We start from the raw sequence: 25521 nt of genomic DNA, 5'->3' as shown, positions 1-25521 counted from the left end.
AAATATCCAAGCTTACAATGAAAATATATAACTACTCATTCATATAAACTCACAAGAGATGATAATTCCCAGTTCAAAAAGAAATAAGATAAAAGCAAAAGCAACATATCATTATATAAAAAAATATTCTTTAATTTTTTTAAGAGAAGAATTAATATTTGAATTCACCATGAAAAAAAAATGTTCACACCATTAATAAAGAAGATGAAGAAATGAAAGTCGAGAATGGTTACCTTGATGTGTTGTTTTGAGATGTAAGTGAAGTTGTGTTGACCAAGAGATTTAATTAGAGAGAGGCAGAGAAAAAGGATTAGAGAGAAGAAAATAAAAGCATAAACTAGGGCATATAAGAGATACATAAGCAATAATAATAATTATTTATTATTATTATAATATTATTATTATTAATTAAATTTTAATATAAATTCAATTGATAAAAATGAAAAGTAAACCTAATGCCATACAAGGTAGCTTCATGGCCTCAAGCTTTCCCGCCATATATTGAAATATTTGTAACCAATGTTAAACTTTACTACCAACATTTTGAAGTTATAAAAGAAATTATTATTTCATTAAAAACGAAAAAAAATATTTATTATAGTTAAATATTATTTTTTCGACCTTGAGTATATTAAAATGATATTATTAAAGTTATTTATTATATTAAAGTATTGTTTGTTTTGAAATTTATAATTTTGTGGTGGTATTGTTAATGTATTTAAAATTTTTTATATATTGAGCCTTGAATAATGTGAAATTATTATATCTAAATAATTATAAGTTAATTTACTTAAAATTAATTTTACTTAGTTTTAAATTAAAAACATGTATAAATTCCTTGGAATGGATTTAAGAAATATATTAGAGGTTAGAAGTTTTAATAGTATAATTAAAACTTGTGCATTATTAGTTTATTTTAAACAATTTCCTAGACTAATTATTTCCAATAAATATATCAGTTCTAAATTCTTATTATACCGCGATAGAATCATATTCATTACGTTTGATTCTTTGTTTCTCAATCGCAAAACAAAATAAATAAGTCCAAAGAATTAAACTTCACTGATATGGTCTTCGTTTTTGTTTTATTTTGTGTTTTTAGTATAAAATTGATATAAAAATTAGATAAAAGTAAGATGGCGTAAAGTATGACAAATTCTTATACTAATTATGTTTCATGCATATTAAGTGTAAGGCAGTAGATAAGTAGCAGAATATATTTAACATATTTTTGTCATATGTGAAGAACTGATTATAACATATATATATATATATATATATATAATAGTTTACTATGATATAAATTATGAAATAAACATACTTTTTTTTAATAAATTAAATAGAGAAAAAGTTTTCTGATTCCAAATTCCTGGAAGAAAAAATTGTACTAGACTTTCTTTGAGGAGGTTTTTGGTAGAAAGAAAATTTAGAGCTTTATTGGAATTTAAAATGAAGAAAAAAATCATATAGTTTACTTCCTAAATATAACGTTTTTAGAAAATATTGTTTTTTTGGTAATGATACAATAGAAAATATCTTAATGGGATATTTTATTGTAACTTTCCTAGAGTGAAAGAAAAAAGTGTACTGAAAAACATATTATATTATTCTTATGAAATAATTTAATATGATAATTAATTAAATATTTTCGTAAAAATAGCACAATATTTAATTTCAGAAGATTTATATAAATATTTTTAGTAATATTTTTTATTAACTAAATATAATTTGGTGATTCATAAAAATCAAAATTATCAAGATTTATGATTATTCTTATCTATGAAAAAATGTATTTGATAATGTTCTTTATTGTATTTTTATGAATATATAAATTAATAAATTTTATCCTTATCTTGTACTATTATATATTGAATTAATAAATGTATCATATAATTAATTTTCATAATATTATTAAATGTTTGACTTTTCAAAAGAATACAATGAATTTTTTTTATAATATTATCAATGAGTGTATATATTAAATTTAATATATATAGCTATATTTAATTGTAATTTAATATAACTTATTTATTAAGTTTTAATCAAATATAATAGAGTATTTATTACGTGTATAACTTTTCAGACAAATATATAAAAAATATATATTTTCTTGATATGTTATTATTGTATTTTGATTGTATTATTAGTCCTCTAAACATCATTGGAATTTTTTTAATTCAAGATACAGTTATACCAATAATATGATTAAATACAGTGCTTTTATTAATTTTAGTAAATGTTTATATTAATATTGATAATATAGTATTTATTTGTTAAATTAAAAAAAATAGTGGTATGTTGTTTTAAGTTTGACTTCTTGGTAGTTATCTGTAATTCTTAAGGAATAAACTATTTGAATAATCAAGTTATTCTCTCATAATTAAGGAAACAAATCTAGAAAATCATTATGTTTGGTAATAACACGAGCTTTTAAGAAATTACTGATTTTGAAGTTGAATATTGTTTTTCTTTTTCTGAAATTGTTGAAAGTTAAGCTTAATTGTATAATTAAAGTTTAAAATTTTAAGATTTGATCATTTGAAAGATGTGAAATTGATAGAGATGTAGTTATATTTTTATATGTGCTGAAATTTGGAAAACATGATTGTTATTGATATTTGTTTTGGAAATATAAAAATTGGTTTACAATGTGATTTGCATGTTTAACGATTATTATGAAAATGAAAAGTCATTTTGGATTAAAAAGTGATTTGGTTTGGATAAGAAATGAAAAAGGGCGTATTTTGAATTTGTTGAGTTTTAATTTAAATTAAGTTTGTTTTTTATTTTTTTTACACCTATTTATTTTGTTTAGGAAGGTACATGAAACTAGCAAATAATTAACTATGTGTTAAAAATTTCCTTAAAATTTTTTTGGAAGAACAATGTAATATTTTTTTTATCGAAGAATGTTATTCCTTACTTCAACAATATTTTTTAGTGGTTAATAACATAGTTTAACCTTTTTGTAAATGGTTTTTCAAAAAGTAATTAATGTATTAAAATAGTCTGAATGGGTGGTGAGTATTATATTATTTTTGACAAAACAATATCTAAATTATTAAAGTGATATGGTAAGATAAAATCAGTAATTATTGAGAATGAGTTGTTAAGTAAACATTAAGTTAAGTGATGTAATGATATATTTATATTTTAGTGATAATCTAACTTTTAAGTGTTTTATTATTCTTGAGAAAAATATTGATTAAGCGAGTAATTATTATTCAAGTGTGGTTCTTTTATTAATATTTTGATATTTTGTTTGACTTTATTATTTTAGTGTTGATTGGTTGTTTAAATATGTTAAATTGTTACTCTTCATATCCTTCGATAAGATTCACAACGGTTGACTTTTTCAAGTCTCTATACACTCAAAAGACTTGTTGAGTTGTGGTGATGACTCTCAAAGCAACTATTTATTTTAAAATAGTTTTATAACTTATGTGGGACTTTAGTAAATGCTCACTTCAAAAACATGTCTTCCCTTCACCAAAAGTCTCATATAAAGAGATTCACAACAAAGCTTTAACTTATCTTTTATTCTCAATGATCTTAAAAACAAACATCTAACATATGATTCATAGATATGCTTGAATCAAGCTCTTTGCACTGGTGATCTGCACATATTTATTGACGACAACAATCATTGTTTCAAGTATAGGTTGAGATCCCCTTACTCAAAGCACTTCAAGCTGTCTTGAAGACCGGATGAGCATCTTGATGATCCTCCATTACGTTATTCACTCTCTCTCCTTATTGTCAAAGTCATATGATAAGTACCTATGAAACACTAAGTCAATAATTTTGTGTAATAATTTGTAATAAAGATGATTAATCAAAATTAATTACCTGACCTATCAAACGTATATTTGTAAATCTTATAATTACAATTAGGTATCACCCATTAATTACCAATAAAAAACTTTCATTATTTTTATTAATTTCCAATTAATAATTATCATTCTTATTAATTATCATTAATAACATTTATTACTCATTAATTATCAATTAATGACGGTTTCGAATCAATCAGTATTTTTTCACTGAATAGTTGACCATCGAGTGCTTGACTAACCAAATGATCATACAGTACAATTCTTTTCTACTATCAATCCTCATAGCCTTGGACATGAAACTCGTTATAAACAACTACAACGTAATTGTTGTGAACAACTTACGGATATTAAAGGTGATGAAATTCATCACCTCACCACATTGGTCAAACCAAACCCAATCATACATGCATTAACAAGTTCATTACAAAAAAATTAATTAAAAATAAATAAATACATCAAAACTAACCTCTTTCCAAGGGCAGCTAATTCTGACCACCATATAAAAGTACTCATATTTGTCCCTCAGCTAGAACCACAATTCTCATACAACTCTTAGAAACAAAAGTATTATTATTCAACATGCAATAGACAAAATTGTACAGTGTCGAATAAAATACAACTACCAAGTGACCAATACAATCCAATCAATTCTTAATTTTTTTAATAGTTTTCATAGTCTGTGTGAGATTTTGATGAATAAGAACCAATATGTTTTATCTTTAATTGTTAACTTTTTTTATGATTGAATTGAATGCATGAATTTGTTTGGAATTGTAATCTAGGGCAAGTTGCTGCACCTGATGATGACACTACATATACTTCCCCCCAAACATAGCAACCAGGTACACATAACCTTAACTTTATTATTAAAATATCTGTCTCATATATCTTCAACTTCTACGCACATATATATATATATATATATATATATATATATATATATATATATAACCTCAAGCACCCATATTCCCTCACATCGTCTCTCTTTCTTGACTAATGGCTCAAGCCAGTTTCACAGAAGAGATGTATCTTTGTTTTGCAATTTCTGTATTGCTGGGTTTGTATATGTTTCTGCTCGCCTTGGATTCTCCATTGACCAACAAAGGACTTTCTTTGAAGCTGCTCGCAGAAACTATGTGTTACTCAGAAGAGGGGATGGATACTGGAAGGACATTGGGGAAGCCATAGATTTGTTCAGTTCTCGATATTCTGCTATTTTTCTTTACTTCTTTTCTGTTATCTGCGAGATCACTGTCAATATCTCCATTCGCTTACAGTTTTTTTAATTGTAAATATATAATTTACACAACTGTAACTAAATTTACAATTTTTTTTAATTTGAGGATTAAAGTCGAGAGTTTATGTTCAGTTTCTTAAATTCTACGGTCAAGACTAATTTATTTCATAGAAAAAGTGAATTTTAATTTTGAAATAAAATATTTATAGAATCCTCATTTAGTCATTGGTAGGTCAACGACAACTTCCTCTTGCTTCCTTCTTATTGTGGAATCTTTCGTTATACTTAATCTTGCTGTCGTTATGTCAGAGGGTTTGCATCGATTTGGTTAAGCAACATAATAACATTATCTTTATCTTTATTACTATAGGTATCATTACTTCTGGAGAGAGAAAAATTGAATCATAATAATTTGGCAAATTTTATATTATTTTTAGAAGAAAAAAAAAAGGTAACTCTATAACTAGAACAATTTGATTCATATATTATGTTTATCTGTATTTATTTTTAATTATTTTAACACGTAAATTTAAATGATATTGTCTACTACAATATTAAAATTAAAAACGAATTATTTAAATATTTTTAAGATTATAATTTTTACAATATAAAAATGTGGGTTTATAAATAAAATATTCCTTTATAATCTAACTAAAACTATATTTTAATGATTTCGGTAGTTGGAATGAATATAAATTTACGCAACTTAAAAATCATCATATAAGTATAACAGTAATTACATTCTAATATTATCATTTAATTTGTTACTTTTAGACACTAAACATTGAATATATTTATATTCATTGTTATTTTATCTTCTATTATCATATCACATTATTTAAACCAAAGATAAATAGAACAGGTACAGATGGTTATATTAAAAAGACAAATTACGAGACATATTTGATACCTTAAAAAAAATATAACTCTAGCAGTGGGAGTTCATACATATCGAAAAAGACCAAGCCAAATTCTGAATCCAGTGAAAGTTGAAAGGTACTATAAATGTGCGTAATACTTGTGTATTTGGTGTCAAATGGTCCCTTATTCGTGGAATTGAAGAAAGAAGAACTGGGGCATATACACAAGTCAAGGTAAAATTAAAGAAGCTGCAGAGAGATTCAGAAGAAATCAGGACACAAACAAGCACATTTGTGTTCATATCCAGTATGTTCTGTGTATGATATTCAGTTACAGAAGCCTGTTGCATAAACCCAACACGGAAAGTTTAAGATAAAACATTATATACATTAAATTGTGGTGTATCCAATAGGATAGGAGTGCGAGGAGGATAACCTTTCTTACGCGACTTAACCCCCTTTCACATTAAAATAGCCTTACAAAAAGGGAGCCAGTATATGATTTAACATGAAGTAAAGACTCCATTTCAGCTTTCGGTGCATTGGCCTGAGGCAGAAAACATTTGTTTCTAGAGGAGGATCTAAGTCATCGCCGCTGTTGATTGCACATCTGGCATGTGGTGGCAGACCTAACATTTGCATAGGTACAATGTTCACAAGACCAATGATTATCATCAGTCATTCTGCTGGATATGCTAGTTCGGATAGTTGTTTTTCCTCTTCCTCCTCTCCCTTTGCTGCTCCCTGCTGCATTTTTGGAGCTCGTTGCTTTGCTCGAAGCAGCCCCATTACTATCCACATCAGATAAACCATTCTCCAATGCCCTCACCAAATTCTCGAAGTAGTTTCGAGTCACACTGCCAAAACAAAATGAATTAGAAAACATATATAACTATGTGCATGCTGGAACATGAGCATCTATACAGACAGGGACATCTACCTGGTCAATCCAGCTAGTTTGGTGCGGAAGTCATTGAATTCTCTGGATGGCCCATCGGCATTTAGGAATAGCTGTAGTTCCTTTTCAGCACATTGATGAAGTCTCTCCAAACCAGATTCTGCCTCACCTGGTGGGAATAAAAACATCGTTTGTAGGAGAACCACCACAAATGCAAGACATTTCAATGAAAATTAAAGTTGACAAACAAAACCTTGTAAGTACTCAAAGAACTGCTTTTTAGCATGTTCATGCTCCGGTAAGTAGTACCCATATGCATATGTCCATTTCAGCACCCTCCTGCATTCAACAATCTGCCAACATGAAATTCAAATTAGAAAGCCTTCCAGTTTACAACATCTGAAAACAATCTCATCATAGGACCACCTTCAGAAAACAGTTCAATTAATAGTGAACTATTAGTCCTAAAACTTGTTTGAAAGAACTTTTCCATGAGCACTTCTAGGAGAAAAATACATAAGTAAATTTGCAGAAGTTTTGCTCATATAATTTCTCTTAAGTTTGTACTTTTGAATTGTTCATAAACTAATTTTTGCTCCTTATTTTTCTCTCCCATAAATGTTTATAAAGAAGGTCGTCCAAACAAGTTCCTAATAAAAAACTACTGTGCATTCCAAAACAATCGAAAGTTTCGTAAAACAATCAACATATTTAAAAATTCATTATACCAAGTTCAAAACTATTAATATTCATTTACCTGTAACCAGGCCTCCGTTATGAACTTAAGCTGTGATTCAGGCTGGCATTGTGTGTCACTAAGCTTCTCAATCTGCCCAAGGGAAAAAAAGACAAATAGTACACAATTTTAGAGTTCCTGAAAAGCAAGATATTAAGCCTTAATTACAGGTAAGAAAAATGCCAAAGCAATACAGAAAAAGGTATATCTGTCTTCCTTTTTTGTTCGAGAGTTTATATTCACAGAAACCTGACAGCAAAATAATTAAAAGGCTAAGAAAGAAGAAAAAAATAAAATAAAAAATTGCAGCCATGAGGAATGCGGCAAAAACCAAGACCTTGGCTAGTTATTTTCAGTTTGTTGATTTCAACGTTGAATTGTTTTTTATTGTACAATGAAAGGATGAACAACTTAATATTTTTACTGTGTCAACTTGAGGGACTACACATATTTTTCCATTTGCAATTTCACTTTCCATTATTCCTAAACTTTTCAAAGCACGCTTAAAAATCAGCTTTCCTAGCACAATAAATTAGATTTCAATTCAGTTGTCAAAGCCACTTGCAAGCTAATTGGAGGGAAGAAGGTGCGAATAAAATGGAAGAAAACAAAATAATAAAAAAAAAAAAGGTACGAGTAACGTACATGAACAGTTTGCATCTGGTGCAGATCTGCAAGAGCCTTTTGCCTTGACTGATAGTTAAAGAAAAAGAAAATTAGTTATACGTCACTAACCCAACCGAATTCAAGCAAAATAAAGATTAAACAGTGGATGTGGGAATTGTAGATAAAACATCATAACCATAATGGACAGAAAAAGTGTCAAGTCGTGCATACAGATTGGTTGCTGGCCCACCGCTCATAATAATGTGTGTACCTCTCCAGCGAATTCTTTGCCATTTCTCTTCTTCTTTCAGTTTCATCATACTACATGTAACAAGATTAAGGTCATAAGCAGATATCATTATCAAAATAGATGCCAGGGGTAGTCAAATAATGCTAGTCTGAAACCTGAATCAAGAAAAGTACAGCATTACAAGGTCCCTTACCACTCCCTCTTGTTTAGCTGCTTCATAACGATTGCAGGCATAAAAACCACCCGTCCTTTCACCATGGTCTGACCACGCACCAAGGCATAGCCTATGCAGATTAAAAAAAATATCAAGATTAGGTAAAATTCACATAAACTAAAGTTGTTTGGAAATAGATAGACATTAGAAGTGTTAAATATGAAAATATAAAAGCATCATACATACCAATAAACGGAAAAAAAAAGGAAGTGGAAGCATGCAAAGTAATCAGGTGGGAAAATACATACCAGCAGAATTCAAATTTACAAGGTGGAGTACAAGTCATATGCATGCACCCTTGGTTTTTTTCAATTGGTCGCTTGCACTTTGGACATGGCTTTGAGTTAGCAAGTATCCTGAAAAACACTAATTAATAGTTGGTTTCGTGCGTCAAATCTTGAGTCTCCAAAAAAATGACACTGTAGTAGTGTATAAAATGGACATTGGTTATCATATATCAGATCATTCTTCAATCTCTGAATTTATAAGTGTGAATCGTAAATTGTAACAGATCATTTGACTCAGAAGAAATGAAGACTAGCTTGAATTACATTACAAATTTTATGAATAGCTACATGTTATTAACAAAATGTACAACATCTATCTCTCAAAAACAAAATGAGGATTTATGTAGAGAATGAATCCAACAAAAATTAGAAAGCAAAAATTTACAATGATTTGATGTGCAAGTTATGATCTGAAATTTAAAAAGAAAACATCGACCCCTAACCTAATTAAATCAAAGGAAAGAAATCATGAAAAAGCTAGAAAATATGAAAGTCAATCCTAAGATATCACTAAGATGATATACAACATTGTAAGATATATTGATAAGAATATTTTTCATATACTTTTAGCTCGTAACTAGTAGGTAGACGACGTGAACGCTAAAGTTTGTTCTAGCTCTGTTCTCAGGTGCAGTTGAGGACAAATCGGAAGAAATAGATTAATTATATAGGTTTTTTCCTACATATTAATGTGGAAACTGCAAATATGCATATCTGTCCATTTTTTTTTAGTTTAAGTGTCTTTTCGTTTCATCGCATCACATTGAATCATATTGACCCAACTGTGTGGCCCACACAATTTACAAAAAACCCACACAGTCAGTCAGTACACGACAATTCCAAAGTTCTGATCTGTATCAAGTAAATCCACTAATTTGTGACACAATTTCAGCTGCCATGTGATTGTCTCCTCAATTTGTATATTTTGCATCCCAAATCGTATTGAACCATTAAATAGAAATCATGAATAGCTAGGTTTCTACACTATGAACTTCACTGCTCAGAGCAATGCAATACATGAATATTACATGGATTAAGAACTGACTCAGTAAAGTTGCAAATAGAAAAAATACAAACACAAAATACACAGTTTTGTACGGTTCTTTTTATTTAATTCTTTACACTCCTCCAGCTATCATTTAACCAAATTCAAGCATAAAAGGCAAATATTCACAAGGGATCACCAGTTTCTCCCTTTAAAGTGGGTTTAAAACAAACAAAAAAGAAAAACAAAGTCTACTAATGATATTAATCAGAAAAAAAACTAAAAAGAGAAATAGTGGTGATGGGTGGGCTTAAACGGCATCCTAACCTCTTTGGAGAGAGGAGAGGCAACTCAGAGAAGATGACAGTGCCAGAGAAGAGCAGCAAAACAGTGGTCGGAGACATTATCGTGATGCCAAACGTTGTGCAAAGCAAAGGTGACTCAACAACAATTGGAAACACAATAGAAAATAGACAGGAACATCACCGAAGAAAAAACGACTTGAAGTGGTGAACAGTACAGTCAAAGCATGAAATCTAATTGTTTGGTGAAGCTAGGAGGACCCAATCCTATCATTACGAAGTGTTTTGAAAACACATAATTGATTTTGTTTTCTAAAAACAACATTTCATGTCGTTGTTGTGCCAACCATGGACTTAGTGACTCAGACTGACGAATCCACCATGAGTAAAGCAAGTTTGGTCAAGTATACTGTGCGTCCACCAAGAAACAAGTTTTGAAATCAGTTAATTCATAGAAAGTGAGCATACTCAGATTCGTACAATTTTGTGAGTTGACCTTTGGGTTTGATAATCTTGCTTTAAACAAGTTTTGAGTGAACCAACCGAGAAACAAGTTTTGAGATAAGTCAATTCATAGACAGTGTCACAGTGAGCATAGTCTAAAGTTCGTACAAGTTTGTGAATTGACTTGTGGGTTTGATAACCTTGCTTTAAACCCACCCACAGGCCACAACAAACTCAAGAAAAAATAATCTCACCCTTCCATTATTACTCCTCAGGTCCTTTATCCTATTTTTATAATTGAATGTGCTTAATTTCAAAACAATAAATATAGAAATATATTTTTATATAATATAGAAATACACCAGGAGTATCTTTTTATATTACAAAAGTGTTGTATAATGCTGCTCCCCTTTGGTGTTCTGTGATGTGTTCATTATGGAGAAACTGCCTATGCTAAATAACACTCACGTTCACTCTAGTATTAAAATAGGCACCCCCCTTTCTTATGTTGGTAATAAAAGGGCATTCATATCCCCTCTATAATAGACATTTACCCCCTTATAGTTTTGATAAAGGACACTCAACTCCCTTATTGCATTTGAAAATACCATACTGACAAAAACTTAAATAAAAAATTATGAAAGTTAAAAAATTAAAGCATTAAAATATAGCAATTAAAGTTTCTTTTATAAACAAAGAAAACATATGGAGTGTAAATGTGATTTATTAAAATCATAAAGAAGGTGAATGCTTATTTAAAAATGATTGGGGGTAGGAGTGTCATTTCATTAGAAACACAAGGGAGGTAAGTCTATTTTAAAACTAGGGAGGATATTGTGTTATCAACTCCTATGCACAGCCAGATGCAAAGATTTTCAATAGAACAAAATGATTGTAATGAGCATTAGTCTTCACATAAATGAGTTTAATGAATACTGTTTGATATATTAAATAAATTAAAATACTATATAGATACCAGTTTGAACAAGGTTGAGCCCTTGAACCTTGAACCAGTTTGATAATTGGTTCAATAACCAGACCAGTTTAAAAAATATTGATAAATACGCATTAATAACAAGGTATTGATAACTATATTTATCACTCATTGACCTTTACATAAATGAGGCATCAAATACTATAACTTTTATAGGCAACTACAAACAGGGACAATCAGTACAGCACAGCAAGAAACTAACATCTACATATGTCAAAATATATTATGTACCAGTTCATGTTCTCCGACTCTGCACTATTTTTCAAAATCCACTTTGACACAGTGCCACAGTCCACTGGACGGTGAGCCTCCTCTGTGCACTGTAGATCCAAGACACCAATTAGTGGAATATGAAAATTCTAAAGTGTAATGCCATAAAAATCTAAAGCAGATTCCAAACAACTTACATTCCAGCAAAAGCCATACGAACAGAGGCAAGATACATCATAATTTCCACTTCCAGCATCAAAAGTAACTGCGTACTCACAACCTGGAGCAGGACACCACTTTGTCTACAAAAAACAGAGAGCAGGATTAGACAATGAAATAGAGTAGGATGTGAAAAAGTGTAGAACATCAATGATCATAAAAAACAAGCATGATTTAAATAAGAAAGGTAGGGAAACATTTATCACAAAATGTAGAAATTTATAGTCATTTGTAGCCACACTACCACTTAAATCAACATGTGAAGAATTACGAATGCATAGTTTGGACATAAATTGTGAACAAATCAATACAAGATTGCAGTTGGCAGAACAAAATTTATAATTTTTTTTACTATCATCACCAAAGCCCAGACTAAAAATCTACAACATACCTTCTTATTGTCTTCAATATAAGACCTCAAAAGGTAACGGTCATACTTCTCTTTATCTTCATGAGATGCTAAAAGATTAATCATGTCTTGACCAACAGCGGCACCACAAGTGGGATCAGGACATCTCAGCACCAAACATCCCGGACCATCATTAATTGATGTGCCAATATATCCTAGCATGTAAAAAAGAATAGAAGAACGTCGTTTAACAAAATTTTAAAAAATAAGGAAAGAATATTGATGATATATGTATTCACACTAGTCAAACAAAAAAATACACTACAGAGCAAGGTATGAGTTAATAACATGTCAAGACAGACAGGTATCCGTGACAAGCAAAGAACAGAAGGATGGCACACATCTAATACCTGCCCAGCACAAATGGCAGTAAGGATGACCACAAGCAGCAGATTTAACTCGTGAACGAGGATACATCTCAAAACAGATGCCACAAGTAAGCTGACCACAAGAAAGGGTAAATGTGAGATAATTCATGCAATGAAGATTAAATGAAACCCAGGCAGCATATAACAAGAAAATTCAAAATTAATCAACCTGTTTTAAACCCCAAACAACCACGCCTCACCTCTCTAGCATTAGAATTTTGGAAAACTGGCTTATCCAACAAACCAACTGTCTTTCGAACTTGTTCTTCATCAGCAAACCAGGCATCATGTACCTTACTAACACTCCTGCATCACCAATTCACTCTCCTTCAGTATATGAGTAAATAGTAAAAGAGACAAAGCCTTATCAAAGGAGGCAGCATCAAAGTATAAGTTTACATAAAACTGCAACAGAAAACAAAACCAATAAGGTCAAAAAGGTAACAAATTTACCAACTATAGTGACGAAGTAGGATGCTCGCGGAAACCCTCGGTATTGAGAGAACTGTAGATACTCTTGTGATGTCATCCTCCTGCCTTTGCCGGATGTCCAATTCCCTCAGTATGGTAAAATTTTGCTGAAATCCATACAGAGATCAGTCAATCGGAAAGGCATAATATAATTCCAGAAACAAACAGAGACACGAGTAACACGATAGCTCCCGAATTAGAAACCATAGCACTCATGATCGTATCCATAAGACAACCAAGAGATTGCATGTTATAATTCATTCGACAATTTTCATTTCGAAGAAAACAGCAGCGAAATGAAATGAAAAGCGTCTCCAAAACTCGATACATCAACGACTCCAGCGATTGGCCAATCGAGATCAATTACGCACAAATTCCTTCCCTACCAACCACACACTCCGGTGTAGTTCCAGAATTTATTAAAACCAACCACGTATTGGACAGTATCCTTTTCATCTGAATACACCCACCACTCTCTAGTGCAGCAAATTACTCCGGCGCAAGAGTAGTCTTAACAGCCTCTTTCCCTCTAATCACTTTCAGTCGGCAAAAGTAGATGATAACTACATTCGCAGCTGAAAAAGAGAAATGAATCAGAAAAGTGAGTCGAAGAATAGACTACCTCCGGGCGACGAGACTCAATCCGGTCAGAATCATCAGCGTCTTCGAAGTAGTCGTCTGCAACGTCATCATAGTCACTGTAGTAATCCATGGGAGCGTCCTCTGTCTCACCACTGTAGAAATCGTCGTCGAGTGACTCGATATCGTTGGCGTCGTGCATATCGTCCTCGGAATCCATAGGAACCCTAGCGGAAGAGTGAAGGGTTTTGAATTTAGGAACGATCGAAGGGGTTAGAGAAAATCTAGGGCACAGCACCGAAGATTAGAGAGGAAGGTGAAGGCGATGGAAAAAAGTGTCTTGCTTTATGGTTTCTGCCTTCGATCCTTTCTCTTCCTAACTAACGAGAGGCTTGGAAAGTGGAAGAATAATAATATTATTATATCTTTATCTCTCTATATATATTTTTTAAATAATAATAATAATATTAAAGATGAAATGTGTAATTCCTTTTTACTACTTAAAATATTGAATGATACACTTTGTCAAATGGTGCATCCTATTGGTAACGTTATGTCATTTTCTGATATATCACAAGGAAAAATGTGGTGCTATTTTATCACATGTAACTTGTAAGGATGTCTCCATGTGGAAGTAGGTAAGTGTTTAAATAGATTAATAACAACTTCAAATTTACTACAAAAAAAAAAATTATCTATTTTAATTTATGAATAAAACAGTTTAGTGTCAAATTTATGTTTTCAACAATGAGTTTAATTTTTTTTTAATAATATTACAAGATAAAAAAAAATCATCAAACTTTCTATAAATATCATTTTCATAGCTAGCAGTCTAATAATATTTTCAAAAGTTTTATTTGATATTTTTAACAATATTTTTTATTGACACTTGTAAAAATTATAATTTTAAAACTAATAGTTCTCATAAACCGTTATTTTCTCTTATAAATAAACACAGTAACAAGCGTTGTCCTGGTATAACTCACAACGTTCTGTTGTTAATTTTATTATTTTTAAAGCATAATGATGTGACGGTTTAAAAAATTAAAATATATTTCATTTTATTAACAGTTTAAAATTATTACAAGCATCTTTTAAAAATATTTCTATACCTTTTTTTTATTGCAATGGTAAAATATAAATAAAAATATGTGACTAATTTTCTTTTATCACTTTAATTCATATATATCAGCTATATTAACAATCAACGAAATTTTTTTCTCATTAATACTGTTAATTTGTTATTGTTGATTTATATTTTAAAAATAACAGTATCAGTTATACTTCTAAATAAATATGTGAAGGGATTCAAATAAACATTCGATTAAAGTATCAGATATACACTTTTAGACATAATTTAACAGAGTGAACTTGTACATATTTCTATATTTAATGTATAATAATATCACTCATTTTTATTTTCTTTATTAAATTATTACATGAATTATTGTTAAGCATCCTTAAATATAGTCTTATTGTATTACATTTGTTGAATTGGTTTGTATTCAAGGAAATTATAAATTGATTATTTGTATGTGTCAAATGAATGTGGTGCTTTTAAGGAGAAGTACAATATTAGTTAATGTAGTGTTGTGCATTGATTAATGATACTCGTTTTAAGTTATCTTAACTCTATTAAACTTTTATACTGATATAAAAAATGCAGTTTATGATGAAAGTTGTAGGGGATCCTAAAGCGGGATATAGGGGTGAGAGTCTATTTTTCAGACAAAGTTATAATGAACTTACTCTCACATGATGGGATCGAGACCCAATAAATTTTAGGCATTCGTAACATTTCTTTCATGATATCATAACAAATGCATATCTCTATTGTTTGATTCAGTACATATATTTGGATTTTAGTTCATAATTATATATTTGTAAATTCTTTATAATATCATAATTGGTGCATGATTGATAGGAGATTTAGTATAGCTTTTGAATATATAATGTAAGATTATAAGTATTGTAAATATTAAAGTTTATCTAGTTTACCCTTTTTATTTTGTGTTAGTTGTTGTTATGATCTTTTTTATTATGACCAATTATGACGTTAATAGACAAGACTAGTGAGACTAGATAATAAAGAGTTGGTATGATGTTGGAAGTCAATATATAGTTGTTATGTGTAGACAAACTTTATATTAACTTGTTTAGAGACTAGTTTCCTTTGAAAACTTAAATAAATGGGAGTTTAATGACACTTTATTATTGTCTATGATGTCCTTTCTTATAAAGACATATGCTTAATATGACAAATGTATAAATTATATAGATAGAATGCTTAATATGACAAATGTATAAATTATATAGATAGAATCATTATATGGTACGATCGTTACAATAAACATCAAAAAGTACAAATGAAATATTTGTTATCTTAATTCATTATGTATTATATTTTCTATCCACAATCATAATTTAGTATGTAGGGTAAATTTATTAATTTTGATGCTAATTATCCTAAAAAGTTAAGCCAAAATAAAAAAAGTCTTCTATTAAAAAAATTCGTAAGTCAAAAAAACCTTGTGAGTTAAGATCATTTTATAGGTTTTCTTTTTAAACATGAAAAAATATAAATTTATTTTTTAAATATATTATTAAACATTTAGTTTAAATTGATTTATCTTGACATTCGACATAGACCGACTTGTCTAAACTCTCAGTTTGAATTAACATTTAGTTTGAGTTGAGCTTAATGGTCTTGACCTTTGGCTAAAGCCAAATCTGTCTCGACCATCAACCAAATTGTCCCGTATCAACATTTACCATGGGTAAACCTATCTTGACCTTCGACTAAAGGTGGGGCCAAATTTTGGTTGAGGTCGACTCGACCAAATTTCAACTGAAACCGATTTGGCCGAATTGGATCAAATTTATACTAAGATAGACTCAGACAAATTCAACACAAATTTTGACAAAACTGAGTTAGTTGAATTTCGAACAAAGTTGACTTACTCAAAATTTAGTTATGATCAATTCGATTAAATTTGATTAAAACGAACTAGACTAATTTTGATTGAATTTCAAGAGAAACAAAATCGACCATTTTAATTGAGATAAACTTAATCAAAATTTTCAAATTCAATTGAAATTAAATCTCTTACCAAATTTTATCTAAAACCAAGTCAGTCTAACTAAATTATATATATATATATATATATATATATATATATATATTATTTTTAAAAAAAAAATCAACCTATTTTAAAACACACATTTCTTGTCTGTACCCTAGTATTTTTTTTTTTCTTTTCATCTTTTGACCTGTTTGCTTAGAAAAACGTAAACAAGAGTTGTCAAAGTGAGAACATAACCACACTCAACTTAACAATAATAATAAGAAAAATTCCTTCCAAAAGCTAAAAGAAGAATTGGTGATGATGTATGATGAAAGGAGAAAGTGGGTATGGAAAGGGACCATGAAAATAAAGTCATTGAGAATTAAGATATGGTTGAAACTTTTGATGGAATTGAAATGATTTATACTTTGGGGCGAAAAACTAATTTCATAATACAAGATTTTGCATTAAAAAAAAATAAAATTTGAAAATAAGTTGGTGTTTTCCATTATAGTTTGGATATAGCTGTGGGCATTAATGATAAATACATGTCTAAAATTGCATACCTCTTTTCACTGCATAAAATATGTAATCTAATTCATTTGTTTAAAATATTGTTAAACCTACCGTTAATTTATATATATTATCCAAAACACATAAAACACTACGCGTACATGTGATTCTTTTTTTCTTTTTTATGATAAAAATAATAAAATTATTATTATTATACTTATGAAAGTATTTTTTACAATTTTATTACAGATAATTATCTTAATTTAAAAGAATTATTCAATTTAAAAATTAATCAATTTTAAAAAAGATCACTTAAATAATAAAACACAGAGCAAGTGATGTTTTGATGGTATGTGTTTTTGTTTTGACTTAAAAATCAAAATCATGAATAGAAGAAATTTATGTAAACACATTGTCATGACGTCTAAAAGGCAAACATGCATGTTGAGATAACTACACTTTCTGTGGCATATTAACACCCTTTTTTACTTTCTTAATTATGCCTGCTAAATCTTCTCATTTTCATATAATCGTAATAATATGTAATATAAACTTATTTAAAAATAAACATTTATTTTACTAAAAATATCCTAACCTTCTAGTTATTATCATATTTAAAATATAATATATTATGAAAGCAAACAACTTTAAAATCCAATATTTTAGAAATAATTTTAAAAAATATATAAAGAAAAAAAATTAAAACAAGATTACGATTTATAAAATAAAAAATGAAGCTGTAATAACTTATTAACAATATTTTTATTCATCATTTATATAGTTTTTGTATTCTTGTCCATTAAAATATACATATTTAAAAAGACATTCCTAATCTTCTGTCACATCTCAACTGCTGGTGTGATATGTAAAAAACAAGTATATTAAAACTTTTATTCTTTAAGATTAAGTCATCAAAAGAGGAAAACTTGAATAGAAATAGTACCAATTCTAGATACCAAACTGCAAATATATTTTTTCAAAGCCTTAAAGACCAATAGATTTAGACTAATCTTCTACGTGTTAGGTGTATATTTTTTTACCAATATTAATCAAAGTGATTTTTCAAAGCGAAATTGAGATAGTCAATATGGTTGAAAATCTATATAGTGTCTTAAGGTGCCGTGATTGTGTTTATACTATAGAAAATGATATTTTAACACCGATTTTTTGACACCATTTTGATATTGTACACGTGTCAAAATGTGGGATTTCAAATTAAAAAAAAATAGTTTTTCTCTTCCAAATATACCTTTGCCTTAGTTTTTTTTAATTCGAAATCGTCCAACCACATTTTGACACGTGTACAGTGTCAAAATGATGTCAAAAATTGTGTTGAAATATCATTTTTCTTATATTATATAAAACTTTGGTTGCAACAGTATAAATGCACATCTTTATGTTGTTTCGTATTTACAGTGGATTTTAAGCGTAACTCAACCCCATAAAATCGGTTTGTAACATGAGATTCACTTATAAATTATATATTATAATTTGACCTTATTTCTAGTCAATGTAGGACTTCCAACAAATATTTTCTTTATTTTTACAATTTTGTACTTCTATTTTTTAAAGTTCAATTTGCAACAGGAAAAACATTTTCTAATTTTATACTACCATATTCTAATGAAAGTTTCTTTCCATTATCTTATCAAAATATCTTTTATTGAAGTTGTACTTATGTTTGATGTAATATGGCAAATTTTATTTTTAATTGACTTAATATCAATAGTGATAGATTAATAATATAGTTATGAGTTGTTCTGATTTGATTTTATATATTGATATTTTTAGAGGAAGATATAGGAATATGTTGGTAATATTTAAACTTTTTTAGAAGTATATTTATATAGAATTTATGGTAGTCATTTATATTTTGGAAAATTGAATTGATAAAGGATTTTCAAAAGATTGTTTTAGAAAGTGAATTTTTGTAAGTTTGTCATAAATTTTTGAATGAATAAGTGATTTGTTAGAGTCTTAAATAAAGATGTGGGTGTTTGTATTTTTTATGTATATCTAGTTTAAAGTTTCTCATATTTTTATGAAAAAAAAATCATTATGATGGTAAATCAGGTAATGTAATTTAATTCATAAAAAAACAATATAAATAGTTTAATGATTTTATTTCTGCGTATTTATTTATTTATTATAATAGGTACAGTTTAACTATCTTTGAAATGTATGCGTACTTGAAAAATCTATTAATAGTTTATGAGTTTTTTTTTTTTTTTAAGAAATAAACTGATTTAATTTTATGTGGAATATAAATAAGAATCAAACAAATAACACAATTTCTATAATAACATTTAGACTTCCTTAATAAATCATCGACAACTTGATCTGTGTCTTCAAATGAATTTACGTGTTTTATTTGTTTGAACCTATTTGTGGAATTTTTTTTTTCTCTGTGATTTTGATAGATCGATATGTTTTAACAATCTAAAGTAATTTTCTATTTAAGCCTATAACCTATTTATTTATTTTTTCAAAAGACTTAAATTTTTCCTTTGTGTAATCAGGAGTACGATATTTTTTTTCGTGGAAATAAGTTTTTGAGATTAAAAAGGGTTTAATACTTTAACCGGGGTATAGATTTAAAATACAATAAGGAATTGTATTGCTCCTTTTTCCCGAAAAATGATACAATTTATATTTTTTAAATTCTATTCAATAAAAAATTATCTTATTTAGGAAAAATTAACACAAATGAAAGTTTTCCTTGTGTTTTTATTTAGAAAAATGAAAAGAACACAGTAGAAACAAGTTTATGTTATGTTGATTTTAATTAGTGAAAACATATTTTTGTCGAAAGTATTTTAACCATCTACCAAAAGTATATTTTTGTCTTTTCATTCTCGCGGAGACTTTAAGACAAACTTGGGGTGTTAATAGCAGGGTCCGAGAGTTGATTTTCAACTCGGTATTTTTTTATTCAACCACAAAAACAGACAAAAATAAACTTAGTACCAACTTGGGAATTTTGTGCGTGTAGGATTCACTTTGATTATTATAATCACTTTATTCTAATGAGATTTTCTTTTTCCACATATGGGTAAGTAAAACAACAAAGAAAAATTACAAATTCAGATGAGAAATACTCATACCAACCAAAGCAAACTGAAACAAAAGATATATTGGACACAAATCCAAAATTTTCAAAGTTTATTTTATATATATATATATATATATATATATATGTGTGTGTGTGTGATTTTCTTTTGCTGTTGAAGGATTGGAATGTATTTCCATTTTACTTTTCACTCTTAAAACTTTTTGCACCCTTATACTTTAGATGGTTTTTAAAAGTTTGTGCTTTTTATTATTTTGTGAAAATTCTTAAACTTTTTTTTGTCACTCACTAAGGTAAAAATAACTTATAATGTCATCATGTTGATATTGGAAGGGTAAAAATAACTTATAATGTCATCATGTTGATATTGGAAGGGTAAAAATAGCTTATAATGTCATCATGTTAATAATGTAAGTAGAAAATTTTAATCCTTTTTTTTTATAAATATTTTGTTTAAATTAACATCATATTCATTCATAATAGATGACAATTTGTCTTTTAAATTTTATGAAACAGTAATAGTGATTTCATATTTTTCTTTCATGTTTACGTGAAACCTCTTATCAAAGTATATTGATAACGTTAAATTTGAAAGAACAAGTTCTCCAACTTATTTTTCTTCATTTTGCCATTGTGATGCTCATTTGGATTGAATCTTCATTCTTCTCAAATGTATTTCGCATGAAGGTCAGTGTTTTCATTTCCTAACGTTGTTTTGTGTTTAAAGATTGCATTTTTGTGTTTTTAACTTAATGTTGAGTCTGTAAACTTTAAATGATCATAATTTTTGTTACAGATCTTGAATGGAGACGCTTAAGAAATGAAAGATGTTGAAAATCCATGTTTAAGGCATGTTTTTTTCTTAGTATTTTTCACTTGTTTTTTTTTTATACTTTACACTTTTATTTTAAATATCTATATTAATTCTAAAATTCTGATTTTTTTTATGTATTCTTATATTATTCATTGATTTTCCATAATTTTAATGAAGAAAAATATAAATAAAAAATAAAATAAAAACTATAAATTAATTTTTATTTTTGTAATATATGATTTTGTTATAAATGCAACATACATTAACTAACCTTTGTTTAGAAACAACAAACAAGAATGATCAACAAACATTAAAATTGTTAGTAACTTCTACTCTTTTTCATCAATTAGCACGCACTAGTTGCTTTGACAACCCAATAGCTTAATAAACATTTATTCTTAAATCCATATCCTAAACTTTAAAAATCCGTGAGATATATTTTTTATATGTTTTATTTATAATCCTCCATCATTTATCCATGGTTAGTGTAAAATATAGCTCAAAAGCAATATTTTATATTGAATTTTGTTGTCACATTATATTAATAATTGTTTAATTTTTATACAAGTATAACTTTTTTTTTCTCTCATTGATTTCAGTTTAATCTCCTTTTTGACAAAAAAGATATTCCATAATATTTTTCTATTACTATATATAATACAAAGTAAAGCACTCTCTGAACCCTACTAACATAACACATTATAGTTTGTAACCATGATGCAATAATGCAATAATCTATGTCCCTAATAGCAAGAGAATGTCTCATTTTCCAATTACCTAGGTTTCAGTTATCGTCGTTGTTGGAACTTGAAAGACATCACAGATTCCATGCAATCTGCACTTTGAAATTCGACATGCACTCAACTAGGTTACACAACTCCACAACACGCGTAAGCACCAAACACAACCACTAACGGTTATTTTATGTGTGTAGTGTAGTTGCTCACTGTACACGGTCTTTTTTATCTGTACAAACACTTTGGTTTTGAAATTACAAGAGTGACCCTCACGATTTAACGTTGTTCACGCTTGATATAAGCAATAAATAAATACACCCAAAGTGTACAGAGTCACAGACTCATGAACCAATAGACAAATATCTATAATCGCTTCTCTCTTTCTTCTTTCTTTCTATCCCTACTTCGCCTCCTCTGTTTCATTTGGCCCCTTGTTTCTCACAAGCCACTCTCTTCATACTTGCTACTCCGTCAGACCCAATCCCCATTTTGCTCTATCAATCTCTCTCAATGTTTCATCATATGGGTATTGCTTATTTCTTCTTCTCATTCATCTTCTTAAGATCATTCTGCCTTTTTTTTATGCCCTTTTGAAATTTACGTTTTTTTTTTTCTTATTCTGTTTTTTACTGTTTGAATCTGCTTGCTTTCCAATAAATAATGATACTAGTTCTCTGGGTATTGCTTATTCTAGAGTTCTGAGGACTAAGAAAGATTTCATTCCTTGACTCATGCTGCCTGTTTCAATCTTTTTATCTTCGTACGGTTTTTTCATTATTTCTTTCTATTTTTATTGTTGTTGTTTTTATTCTGTTTGTTGAATTTGGGTTGGAATTAGAAATGTGTTTCTTTTTGGGTGCTTTTAGATTTATGGGTTTCGAGAGTCTGAGGTGACTGCGGATTTCGATTGTTATCAGTTCTCTCCATTTGCAAGCTTACTGCTTTCATGCTTTATTATGAATCTTGTGAAGTTTCTCTGGGTTTAGATTAGAAGCTTATTCTGTTAATTATCTCGCAATTGATTTACAATTTCACTGAACTATCAATTTCTCTTAGTGTTCCTATATGCCCTAATCTAGTTTTTATTTTGAGTTTTGGGAAGACGCATCTCTCTTACCTAGTTTTCATCTTTTTAAAGACTGAAGCTTTTTCCACAAAGCTAAAAAATTGAAGTGTTTAGAATTTTGGGGCCTCACTGAAAAATCAAACCCCAGAAGTACTGATACTGGTTTAATCCTGGGGAATAAAAGTGTGCCCAAATGCAAGAACAATTGGGCAGGAAAAAGTCTTTTTCTTTGTATATAAAATAAAATGGAGGACTATATTTCTTTTCATGTTTCTCCTGTCCTGTAACAGATCATAGCTATGATATTATATCAGATCAGATTTTTGTTTTGTAATGCAGCAGAGGTGGCTCTTAAGCCTTTTTAAGTCATGGGCTTACCTCTTTATCTGTTCCAATGAAGCCATTTCCATGTGTGCCATTGTGTGTTTTTCTTGCAGGTATGGTCCTTGTTTGCATGAGCAGGTGTATTTAAGAGCATGGGTAGAGGTAGAGGAAAGGGTAAAAAACTAACTGTTATCAATCACGAGGATCCTGCAAGTGGGGAGGATGAAAAAGTTCCGATGCAGAAGAGAAGAGGGAGGCCACAGAAACCGCTAAAGGATGATTTTGATGAAGAAGAAGTAGAGAAGATAGAAGATGACATTGACAACAATGTGAAGAATGGAATCTCTAACAAAGAGATGAAAAGTCCGACGGGAACAGAAAATGGAAGGAAAAGGAAGAAAAGCTCACAGGTACAAGAGAAAGTGGAGTCAGTTGAGGAAGAAAATGGCATTGGCAATGGATCAAACAGCACTGCTGAGTTGACAAAGTCCAATGGTTTTAGGCATAATGGAAGCAGACGCAAAAACACACCTCGTAGAGCTGCTGAAGCAGGTGTGCAATGCAAGTAACCATAATCAAAGTTGTGCAGTAGCTTTCTTCCTTTTCATATTACCAGTTACAATGATCAGATAGGAAGTGAGGCTCAGTAGTATCATTTATTTTATTTACTTGTTTTCTTTCTTTGCTCTCATTTTTAGTTTCCTTTTTCTTCCTGGGTGAGTCTGATTTTGAGGGTTCCATTCGCCGATACCCTATCATTAATTCCTTCTTTTCTTTATTTCAATCATGAATTTGAGAGTTTAAATGCTATCTATCTGTTGCTTATAATGCTATAACACTTCCAATTCAAACCTTTTCTACTTTCACTTTCAATACTCTCTCTTCCATCATTCCATTTGCATCTAATTATAAGCCTGCTGCTGAATTGCTGAGAACTACTCAAGTGTTTACCTTATTTTTCTGTATTATTCTCACATGTCTTGAAACCTTTTTGACTTTTTAGTACTTATCATTTGCTTCACGAGTCTGAATTTCTCAACTTAAACTCATTTTGCTAGAATGAACCTCGAATTAGCACTCTGTTTCTAGTTTCATTAAGCATATGTTGTCAGTATTAACAAAAGAAATTAGGTGCATGAAAAGTTCATCATATGCTGAAACTGTTTTACTGCTGTTGTAATTCTATAACAATGGTTCCAAGACAGATTTTTATAAAGTTTTGCTGTTTAGTTCAATTTTTGGATGTGAAATGATAAAAGCAAATTCCTCAACCAATTTTTCTTCTTCTCTTTGAACACAAACCTATCATATTATGGTAGTGCAATTTTAAAAATAGAACATACATAAAATTTAAAATTAAACTAAAATTTTATTTTTCTAAAAGCGTGGAAAAAAAATTATATTAGAATTAGGTGACTTCATCATAATTTTGTTTGTAAAATGCAACATTTGATTTCTAATCTATATAAGATTTTTTGTTGGCCAATAAAAGTTATGAGCAATATGGGTTTTTTTTTTCAAATAGTAACATACGTTCCTTCCAATCAAAAAAGCCTTTTTATCTTTTATTGGGCCAACCAAAGTGAATGAATTCATTGGTGCAATATTTTGTTTTGTTTTTTTTATACAGGAAAAATGTTTATATATAATTAAATATTAAATATATTATTTTCACCGATTACATAAACCTTCTTTTTAAATGAAAAAAGAATTGGAATACATCCTTTAACATATGACAGCAATATAGTTTATTTAAAGTTGAATAATTCTTCATCGACAAAGATGAATATGATTGGAAATGTGGATACATGTCAGGGCTAATTAAAATCAAACTACATAATTCAAAGTTGTAGAAATTTATAAAAATAATTCACAATTAAAAAAATTGAAAATAAAAAGACTGAAAATATCATTATTTTTTTATTACACATTTTAGGGTGACATAAATGCTCCGGTGACCCACTTCTAAGTTAATGGGTTTCACAAGTTCATTGATATGAGATGGGAAGGGTTCAACTATTGACAAT

At 29.0% G+C, this 25521-nt stretch overlaps 2 protein-coding genes across 2 annotated transcripts; one reads left to right on the top strand and one right to left on the bottom strand.

Moving 5' to 3' along the window:
- Positions 1–6129: 6129 nt before the first annotated feature.
- LOC106778473 (probable E3 ubiquitin-protein ligase ARI7) lies at positions 6130–14125 on the bottom strand. The gene is made up of 15 exons (XM_014666443.2): positions 13949–14125; positions 13309–13433; positions 13056–13161; positions 12838–12928; positions 12470–12642; positions 12057–12161; positions 11881–11969; positions 8886–8993; positions 8617–8707; positions 8405–8494; positions 8213–8260; positions 7589–7660; positions 7085–7184; positions 6874–7000; positions 6130–6790 (listed from the first exon to the last, which is right to left on the bottom strand). Exons 1-15 carry the CDS (start codon positions 14123–14125, stop codon positions 6520–6522), a joined length of 1773 nt encoding a protein of 590 aa, XP_014521929.1. The 3' UTR covers positions 6130–6519.
- An 8301-nt stretch (positions 14126–22426) lies between these two features.
- On the top strand, positions 22427–24367 carry LOC106778454. The gene is made up of 2 exons (XM_014666418.2): positions 22427–22630; positions 23608–24367. The coding sequence occupies exon 2, from the start codon at positions 23647–23649 to the stop codon at positions 24061–24063; it is 417 nt and encodes a 138-aa protein (XP_014521904.1). The 5' UTR covers positions 22427–22630; positions 23608–23646; the 3' UTR covers positions 24064–24367.
- The last annotated feature ends 1154 nt before the right edge of the window (positions 24368–25521 follow it).

Source organism: Vigna radiata, unplaced genomic scaffold (genome assembly GCF_000741045.1).
Source record: "Vigna radiata var. radiata cultivar VC1973A unplaced genomic scaffold, Vradiata_ver6 scaffold_332, whole genome shotgun sequence".
NCBI classification, from domain to species: Eukaryota; Viridiplantae; Streptophyta; class Magnoliopsida; order Fabales; family Fabaceae; genus Vigna; species Vigna radiata.
Note: the sequence above shows the minus strand (reverse complement) of the source record. Positions and strands in the feature narration are given on the sequence as shown.

Bases quoted from the DNA above. Each gene is read 5' to 3' on its own strand.
- LOC106778473 (XM_014666443.2), bottom strand. From the start codon at position 14,125: ATGGATTCCGAGGACGATATGCACGACGCCAACGATATCGAGTCACTC. The intron at 8,261-8,404 runs GTATGCACGACT...TTTAACTATCAG, and splicing joins GGTGGGCCAGCAACCAATCT to TCAAGGCAAAAGGCTCTTGC. The intron at 7,185-7,588 runs GTAAATGAATAT...TCATGTTGGCAG, and splicing joins TAACGGAGGCCTGGTTACAG to ATTGTTGAATGCAGGAGGGT.
- LOC106778454 (XM_014666418.2), top strand. From the start codon at position 23,647: ATGGGTAGAGGTAGAGGAAAGGGTAAAAAACTAACTGTTATCAATCAC.